At 29.8% G+C, this 10,158-nt stretch overlaps 1 protein-coding gene across 2 annotated transcripts; it reads right to left on the bottom strand.

The window, feature by feature from the left end:
• Positions 1-270: 270 nt before the first annotated feature.
• LOC106358595 (ethylene-responsive transcription factor RAP2-7-like) lies at positions 271-3,004 on the bottom strand. Of its 2 annotated transcripts, XM_013798422.3 has the most exons (10): positions 2,249-3,002; positions 2,111-2,136; positions 2,008-2,038; positions 1,842-1,929; positions 1,606-1,751; positions 1,420-1,464; positions 1,161-1,264; positions 949-1,076; positions 781-879; positions 271-674 (listed from the first exon to the last, which is right to left on the bottom strand). In XM_013798422.3, the coding sequence occupies exons 1-10, from the start codon at positions 2,716-2,718 to the stop codon at positions 447-449; spliced, it is 1,365 nt and encodes a 454-aa protein (XP_013653876.2). In that variant the 5' UTR covers positions 2,719-3,002; the 3' UTR covers positions 271-446. The 2 variants fall into 2 exon arrangements, with proteins under 2 accessions (XP_013653876.2, XP_013653877.2); XM_013798423.3 differs by lacking the exon at positions 1,420-1,464 and having other exon boundaries at positions 2,249-3,004.
• Between the last annotated feature and the right edge of the window lie 7,154 nt (positions 3,005-10,158).

Raw genomic sequence — 10,158 nt, 5'->3', positions numbered from 1 at the left:
TTCGATTTAATTGATTCAATTTAATTTATCCATCTGATTTAATTTAACTAATAGCTTTTAAATAATTTGAATTAGTTAAATTGGTTTTGTTTTTATTTTTAATTTAATTTTAATCGATTTTTATTTAGGTAGAATCGATTTATATTCTAATGTTCAGGCCTACTGTTTCAACAAAAAAAACATTTTATAATGTCAACGATGCAATATATATTATGTTAATTATATAATTTGTATTAATGATATATCATATATATGTAAATATACCGACAATAGTTTAACTTTTTATGTTATTTACAAAACTTTTGCCTTCCAGTTTCCAAGAGTCTTACCTTTACTCAAGATACACGGAAGAACATTTTTCACATTGACGATAAAGAAAAGCATATCCCATTTTATAAAGAATCCAAATACCATAACACACATTGTTTTAAAGCCTCCTCCGTAAATTAAGGTTGTGGATAAAAGTAACCAAGAGAGGAGGCAGAGGCATTGTCATTGGGAGGTTGTTGCCGGAAATTAGAGAATCCTGATGATGCTGCTGCAACTGAGAACAACTGCGGTTGTGCGCCTGGTGGTTGCGGTCTCATGGCGCTGGTTTGGCCTGGTCCTTGCCATCCCCAGTTACTCACCATCCCTCCTCCTTCAGCTTCACTTCTCTTCTCTGTTGCCCTTCCCTGTAAACCAAAACATAACAAACAAGCAAACAAACAAACAATTATCTCATTGTACGGTTTTTACATAGTTTTGTCTGGTTACATTTCAGATTATATTTTTTTTTACCTCGACGGGATTGTTATAACCGTTCCAGTAAGCGCGGTGGTCCGAGGAACCATAAGGAAGAGGTGCATTCACCGGCTTTCCCATGAACTCATTACCTATCTGCAAGCGTTGTAAGACAATAAATAAACGTTTTCAAGAATTTTTCAGAGATTGGTGTTGAGAAATTACCGTTAAACTAACTCCACGCTGAGTTTCATAAGTATTAGAAGGGTAATGAAAGAGCCTTCCGTTTTGCTTTGACGCATTCCCGGGGGAAAGAGACATTCCCAAGCTGAGATCAAGCTTGTCATGACCACCTTCATAAATAAATAAAACAACAATCATAAGCTGTGTGTTTATAGACTGATGATAAAAGTATTACACTAGATTATGTACGTTACCTTGGTTATTGGTCTCAGAGTTAGTCTCATTCTGGTATGAACTAAGCTCGAAGTTGGTAACTGCTTCCCTACCATTAGAGCTTATCGCAGCCTTGTCATAAGCCCTGTTTTCAAGAACAAAAGTGTTCAGAAAGAGTTAAAAAAAAAAAAAAAGCTCTAGTGAAGTTCTTCTTAAAGAGGTACAAAACTTCAGGAATAGAAAGTTTTATTTTTTCTGGCAAAACAAGTAAAAGATTCATGATCATTGTTTTAATATGACCTTGCAGCTTCTACTTCGCTGTCGAACAGCCCAAGGTAAACATACCTGCAATTCAACCCATCTTAAAAATCCCCAAAACATTTGAAAAGTCTCACCACTTTTGGTTTCAATTACTAAGACACCATTTTCTAGTCATTTAACATTACTTCTAAGTGCTCAGATCAAAGAGAAAAAAAGTTGGCTCACTTTTTACCAAGAAACTGACCCATCCTAGCTTCCCATCTCCCACATTTGTGCAACGTTACTCCTCGATACTTGGAGCTCCCCCGAGAGAAACCTGTGCTCTGTCGACGGAGTATGTGCACAAACTCTTCCTTGCTCAAGTTTTGAACCTGTTGAGAGGAGGGGCAAACACTCAATTAACATTTCCCATGAAAGAAGAAAGGATTTTACTAGATGACACAAATAATATAAAGCCAAACCTGTTTCATATCTTCCTCGTAATCGCCGAGAGTGAAGTTGATATCAGCATCGACTCCTCTAAATTTGATAGCAGCTCGATCATAAGCTCTACATATATGTAAAAAGAAATAAGATCATAATCATCAAAAGACACAAACATTGCTGAAAAATGATCTAAAACTTTACCTAGCCGCGGCATGAGCAGTGTCAAAGCCACCTATACGTGAAAATCAAGAAGATTGTTAAAAATGAAATCAAGAACTAAATAATGAAAATTTAAATCTCTTACCTAAATAGACTTGTTTCCCACAATCCCTGCAAATAACAAAAACCAATATAGAGTTTTTAATCAGTTTCAGAAACTAAAATAAAAAGTTGAATTAATGAAATTTTAAATAAGAAGTCAAGGAGTTTTAATTGTCTTTACCATATATGTGACTCCCATCTACCAGTTCTTCGGTAGAAGGTAACTCCTCTGTACTGCGAGCTCCTTGACCTCGGTCCTCTCCGACTCTTTTTCACCGGAGCCGGCGCCGGCGCCGGAGCCACTAAGTTTGCTTCTCCTTGGCTCGAGCCATCGAAAGAGAGATCTATCCAGCCTCTAGAGCTCGACCCTCGTAGATGCCCACAGTCTCCAGCCACCGGGAAAAACTCTTTAGTCACGGCGGTGCTTTCATCTCCTCCTCCGCCACCGCCGCTGCTTCCGACTTTTAAAATATCGAAGTTTAGAGTAAAAGCACGAGTCGAGCAAGAATCTTCATCTGCGTCAGCATTGATTACCGACGACGTCGACGTCTCTGACCGGTTCCCGGAGCCGTCTGATGTTTTCCGATCTGCGTATGAGTCACCGTACTGAGTCGACTCGGGAGAGTCAGCGTCGAGGTTAAGATCCAACATCTTGTGTCTCTGTCGGAAAAGTATACAAGAGGTTTATAAAAGATTGACAAGAAACAGTATAAAGTCTGTTGATTTTCGACTGGTCAGCACGATCACGTGATAAGATGAGAGAGAAGGAGGTTTAGAAATCACGGTGAGGAATGAGAAAGAGAAGTTTCATCGCCGGAAAAAGTTACCGCCGGCGAGAGACTGTTAAACGGAGAAGAGAGAGAGAGAGGAGGGAGACGTGTGAGGGAACATTTCAGACACATTTTAAGAGGAAGATCAATATTTATAATTAGATAAATTGTAACTATATGTTATATCGGTAGTGTGTATAACGTTATATTGTTGTTGGTCCTCTTTTGGCAGTGGTGCACCGGTCTAACAGGTTTCCGGTCCTTATATTCGTTTTATTACAACTAAATCCGGTACGCACTGCTTTTGGGTCAATGCTTTGGTTTGTGACCTGGCTTCTGGCTCTAAGTACTTTTTTATTTGTTTGTGAGACATTGCCGTCCATTTTAAGTAAGGATATGATAACTAGGGTTAGGCATTTCTGGACCTAAGTAAGATACACATCAAAATTTTCAACGGAATTTCGATCATTAACATAATACTAATAACTAGTGTTTACAATTTTAAAGCATACAATTAGTTGGAAAAAAAAGCATACAATTATATTTTAATAGTAAATTGCCTAAGATGATTATTGAAAGCCGGGTGTTTCAAACTTTATAACGACCCGTTTCAAAATTTCAGATAAAGTTTTTTATTATCTAAAATAATTGTTTTACCTATAAATATTTTATGTGTGTTTATTGTTCTTATTTTTTTGCTTTGTAATAAAAATATAAATAGTGATATCTTTTGTAGAGTATTTGGTGAAGAAAATGGTATTTGGTGAAGAAAATGTATATTTTTCTCAGTTTATGTGTGTCCAATTTTTAAAATATAATTATATTAACACATAAATATTAATTGTGTTTAGATTTTGTTCTATGTGGATCGAAATTATAATGATTTCCCTTTCATATAAGTTATCATTTGCATGCAGACAAAATTTACAAGGAGCAGAACATAACTGAGATATTAAGCTACTGACACAAGGTTTGGTAAATTTTCTATAAATATTTACTTACATTTTAAAATTTTAAATTATTATGAGGCAGTACTTCATATACTTTTGGTTTCGAAATTTCCTAGATTTTTAATTATTTCAAATATTTAATTCAATTTTCAAAATTCAGTATTTTAATTTAAAGACTAGGATACTCGGATATAGTTTTGAATTATTTATATATATAATTTTACAAGTAAGTGTACAGTATTTACATATATTATATAATAAAAATTAATACCTTGATATGTTAGAAAATAAAGTTAATTAAAGGTTTGAGTGTTTCAAAATATTAAAAATACGTTATTTATCATATTTAATAACAGAAAATTGTGAAATACTAAAACCCATATGTATGAACACTGTAAATTCATAAACCAATATTTTAACCAACAAAATATTCAATGTCATAACTGAGTATTTATTTATTGGGGTGCTAATATTTAACTTTCATGAGATTTTTAGATTTTCTAGATCCTGCTTTGAATATTTTATTTTGATTTTTAAAGCTTTTATACTAGTAGAGAGATATGATCTGATGTTATGTGCTCGCTGTTTTCATTTAAAAGTATGATATTGAAATTCATATATATATTATTTAAATACTAGGAGTTTCGACGTGTTCTAGATTTTTTTTTTCATATGCAATGTCTTACAAAATTAAGGCATGATTATAGTGTATAATAAATGTTAAATATCTTGAAATACCAAAATAAAAATTAATTTTAAGAGAGTTGAGTCTATAAAACACCATTTCAAAGTCGCAAACCCAATATTTCTACTAATAAAAAATATTTGAATGTAACTTTACATATCATTAACTGAATATTTTCCATTTCTTTTATGTAATATGGCATTATTCAGATTTCGCCAAAACGTCTATGAAGTTCTAGGAGTGTCTCCTTTTAAACAGCTCCTACCTTAAAACATGTGACGTATATATAAGATTTATGCCACAGATTTAAATTACATTTGAAGGCCACATTATTTATGCTTTCTTATTAACAACGTTGTGTAATGTTTTGATCTTTTAATCTTAAACTTGATTGTCATAATTTTATCTTTAAAAAATCTCTTACTTTTGGTAATTCCTAGACGACTTTGTATTTTGTTATGGTGAGTCTAGGGTATGAATGTTTAGAGCGGGAGAGGGCGGGTAGCATTGCGGTGCGGGGCAGTGTTACCATTCACACAGAATTGTGTGTCTGTTTTATCTAGTAATTAAATATTGGAACGCACCTTGTACCGCACATGCATGATTTTAGGTGTGGTTTGCATTATATAACATGTGTTTTCAAAGAAAATATATTTTATGTTATAATATTATTTTCTTATTTCAAATAATTGTTACCTACTGTGTTTACTTAACTTTTAAAAAATTAATGCATTTTATGTTTTTGTACTTTGCAATTTAATCACACAGCAAAAATTCAAGGCCATTCAGCTCAAAAAAAAAAAAAAAAAATCCAAGGCCATTATAAAACATGCATATTTATTTTTATTAATTTTTGGTGTAAAAAGACAAAAAAACAAACTTCAACCATTAATATTTATCTATATAATATGCAAAAACATATTTTAAATGTGTATTATCTAGTTAACAAAATCAAAAATGTAGGTAGAGGTATAATATCATAGAAAACTTTGTTTTTATTATTTTAAATTGCTAAAAAGTCAAAACACATATTCAATCATTAATATTTATTTATATAATATTCATAATTTTTTATTTTAAATGTGTATTATTTAGTTAATTAGGTTCTTCCGGTTTGGTTCTTTTCGTTCTTTGATTCTAGAGGTTTAGGATTCGGTTCCCAGTTCGGTAGCGGTTTGGTTCTAGCTTTTCGGTTCGGTTATGGCTTTCAGATTTTAGTGATATAAGATCCACTAGTCTGGTTGACATGATCCAAACCCAAACCGGTTCCAAATAAATCTACCGATGATTAGCTACAATTTTGAAATTTGAAAATACAATTTTTTAGACGGAGAAATATGTGAATATGATTTGTAAAGTTTTCTGCAGTTACACTATTTTAGACGAGGAAGTATCCCGCAGTTATACTATTTATTATACATGTCACCGTTCATACTTTTTCAAACTGCTTTTTAAGACGAACCACAGTTGTTCTGCAGCATGCGTTTCTCTTAAACATTATAATATGTATCTAATTTTAAGGACAATAATTCTTATAATATACTACCTTCTTTTTTAAAGATAGATATTTTATTGTTTTTCAGATATATTAAAAACACATTAAATCACTATCATAAATATATTATTTATACAATTTTTAATTTTCAAGATAATTAGTGAGTAATAACACATTAAATTTCAGATTTGATATATATAATATTTTTAAACTAATATATATGTATATATATAAAATAATATTAGTTTTAATGATTTTTAGTTTATAAAATATAAATATATTATTTATCTCGTAGTTACATTATTCATTACACATGTCACCATTCACTTTTTGTTTTAAACCGCTTCTTTTAAACAAACCGCACTTGTCCCGCAATATGCGTTTTTCTAACACAAACCACACTTAAACTGCACCGCACTAACTAATCTGCTTGTCCCGCCCCGCTCAAACCGCACTAGTGCAATTTTTTTAATTCATATATTTTGTGGTTTAAAAGCATTTTAAAGATGTTTATAGTTTATATGATTGATTTTGTTTTTTGGCTTTAGGCCACCAAAATTACCGGCACTGCTTCTTTGCTTCATGATTTCTTATGGAATCAAAATTCAAATACTAAGCATAAATCCGAATGAACAAGTATCCCAACGTGTAATGTTAGCGCCCAGTAAAATCAAACTTTACTAATAAGAGCTTGGCAAGAAAATCTCCTATATATTTGTAGAGAAACATTTAAAAAGTTATAACCTTTAGTTTATATTAATTAAAAAAATGTCATGCTGAATTGTCACGTAATTAGAATGTTAATTTTCCTTACGTAGCAGCTTGAGAATCAATTGAGAATTTTGTTAGTCCAAAATTAAAATTCTAGGGAATGTTATATTATATAGTATGTCCATTATGGACTATTCATTTATCAAATTGAATTCTTTCCTTAAATAAAACCTACGGAATTACCTAATGTGATTAAGATATATATGGCAATTAATGATTTTAAATAATAAAGATTTGCTAACAATCTGTATATTTTCTATCATTTTTCGTTAATTATTTATTATTAAAATAAATTACATAATTACATTAATCATATAATAAAAATTTATATTTTTTTGTTTATGTTGTATTTTAAATTTTTTAAAACGAGTATAAATTACTAAAATTGTTAAAAGTCTCACATAAACTTTTGTGATCAAGGTTTAAATTTTTTTCTATAATAAGATACAATGATTATAAAATCATATGAATAAATAATTTTATTTTAATAGATTTTTATATTAATATATATATATATATATATATATCATATCTTTTAAATTAAACTATATACATCATATGAAAATACATACTTATATTTTGATATCTACGTTGAACATATATTGAAAAATTAATATTTTAATTTTGAAATCTTCATTGTTTTTTTAAATAACTATAAATTATTGAAACCACTAAACATTCCACATTAAAAAAATCGTTCGTGTAAGATTTTGTTATACAAATATGCAAATAATCATAAAATCATATGAGTAGAAACATCATTTAATAAATATCCATATTAAAGGTATACTATATATCTATGTTAATATCATTTAAATTTAATAATATATCATATACGATAGATAAAATTGGTTGTTTTGATTTGTTTAGCCTAAAATGATTGCGAATAAACAAGAGCGATCGTTTGATTTATAAACACACGTCAATTTATTACATAATAGTAACTTACTTCTTAGTTATTTAATATATAGTTTTTATTTTATTATTTCATTACATGCAGAAAAACATAAAATAAGTAATAAATACAAAATATTTATTCTGCTCAAGACGCGAATCTTAACCTAAATATGTATCTCTTTAATAATTTTAAATCTTAAACATTTTCTAAATTTCAAGCCAAAACAAAATAGCGAAATGAGAATAAACTCAAAAATCAATATTTATATCGAGCAATAACCAAAATGAAATAAACGACACAAAAATGAAAAAATATTGAAGATATTTAGAATTGGCACGTGAACGTAAACTTCTCATAACCAGAATTAACTTTTAAATTGTTAAATCATGATATAAAACCGAGCTCTCATATTTTTGTTGTAACCAAATAGTAGGCCTGAGATTCTTCGGCCAAAACGTTAGATTCTTATGCAATAATTATTTTTTGACCTAAAATATTTTTGAAATGGGATCATCTCATCAGTAAATAAATTATATAATTAAAAAAAATTTAAAAAATTATTGAAGGACCAAAATTGTTTATTCGATCAAGAATATAAATTTTATTTTTCCATACGATATTTCTTAAATAATTTTCATATAAATTCGACCTTCTTATCCTAGTTTATATTAGTAAGAGATTACATTTTTGTCTCTAAAACCAAACCGTGCCGCCGGATAACATATTTGATTGAGTACAGTTTCTTGAAAGCTTCTACTGTTTCTTTTAGTTTGAGTCAACCGCGAATACAACTAGCATGTAACTTGTATCTTAAACTCTTTCTAAACGAAAATTGATTTGAATCAGATTAGATATATCTTCTGATGAACCCCCAGCGAACAAGAAAATAGTATATCACCTACCATTGACATATTGCCACATAGCAAGGTTGAGAAAACATCTGACTATCCGACCAGTCGATCGGAATCGAGAAACCAAGGCACATGTTACTTAGGGAATGACTGGTTTCCCGTTACTATCCGTAAACGCAGCTTTTACGGTTGGTAGTGATTGTTGGCGTTTTGCAACAATCGCTCAAACCGCTCTAAACCGTTTTAAACCTCATAAATTTAAAAGATGGTTCCAGCTAGTGTTTGCGGCTGCAGGAGAATATTTTTTTTAAAACAATATAAATACAAAAATAAAAATATTCAATAAAAATTTTAAATTGGAATTATAAAAATACTAAATTATATCTATTATCTTTTAATTAATATTATGAAATTTTAAAATAAAAATATTTTCTATAATTTTTAAAAATTTAAAACTATAACTTTCTAAATCTAATTTTTATAGTTATTATATTATTATGATTTTTGATATTTTTATAATTATGTAAAATATAAATATTGTTAGTTTCTTATTTAACTGCTGCTGTATTTGGTAGTTAATCAGTCATAAGTATCCCGCAAACACACTAATTTTTAATTGCAGAATCAGTCATACAAATCTCTTAAAACCGTAATTATCCGTATCTGCAAATTCCCGCATTCGTAACCGAAACTGCTACGTTTGAACCAGCCACATTTACTAGGATAAATCTACAACATGAGATTGTGAGCTCGGTCTTGGACGGCATTGTCCTTTCACATCAAGGTGGGTCAGTGATCTAACGGCTGGGGTAGGTTCAAATCTATTATAATAATATTTTAATAAAGCTAATCTAAAGAAGAGTAAGAACTGGTTTAATTTCGAATTTACCCCTCCTGCATGCGATTCACGATATTTTTTTTTTTGTTCAACTTGATATTCTGTTGAAAAGAAATGATAGTGACTTTAAAACTCAATTCCACGAAACTCTTTATCAAATGAATCAAATGCTGAGATGTTCTCCCTGCCAAACAAGTGATCTCATAAACCGTAAAATTTTGTAAAACTTTAGAATTTGGAAAAATTTCACATCGATTATTTAGAACTAAAAATTTGAAATTTGAAATTTAATTTGGGAGGAGAGGAGGATAAAAAGGGGTAAAATTGAAGTTTTATTAGTTTACAAAAAAAAAAATTGAAGTTTTATTATTCCATTAAGTACGAAAGTATGTAAATTCATTAAAAAAGTAGAAAAATTACTTATAATGACTCAAATTATACATGTAATTACTAGAGTAATTCATAAACTTTTGTAATTACTAGAATAACACAAAAATCTATCATTTATAGCAAATCTACTACATCATTTGACATACATATCTCTAAAAATCTGTTTTCAAATCAAATCGGACAATCAACTCTGTCGTATGAACAAATCTGCTACATCATTCAGCAGACATGTCTGAAAAAATCTATTTTCAAATCAAATCGGCTAATCAACTCTGTCGTACAAACAAATCTGTCGTTTTTTAAAAAGTCTGACACCACTCTACTGTCAGATTTAATTTTCTAAACAGATCTTGTAGATAGACTTAATATTCGATAGATTTATTTTCTGGAAACAAATTTGCCATCGATTAATTTCCAAGGAAGATTTTGTAATTCGTTTTTTT

This window comes from Brassica napus, chromosome C4, assembly GCF_020379485.1.
Source record: "Brassica napus cultivar Da-Ae chromosome C4, Da-Ae, whole genome shotgun sequence".
Lineage (NCBI taxonomy): Eukaryota > Viridiplantae > Streptophyta > Magnoliopsida > Brassicales > Brassicaceae > Brassica > Brassica napus.
Note: the sequence above shows the minus strand (reverse complement) of the source record. Positions and strands in the feature narration are given on the sequence as shown.

Bases quoted from the DNA above. Each gene is read 5' to 3' on its own strand.
- LOC106358595 (XM_013798422.3), bottom strand. From the start codon at position 2,718: ATGTTGGATCTTAACCTCGACGCTGACTCTCCCGAGTCGACTCAGTAC. The intron at 1,465-1,605 runs GTGAGCCAACTT...GTTGAATTGCAG, and splicing joins GGTCAGTTTCTTGGTAAAAA to GTATGTTTACCTTGGGCTGT. The intron at 880-948 runs GTAATTTCTCAA...CAACGCTTGCAG, and splicing joins AGCGTGGAGTTAGTTTAACG to ATAGGTAATGAGTTCATGGG.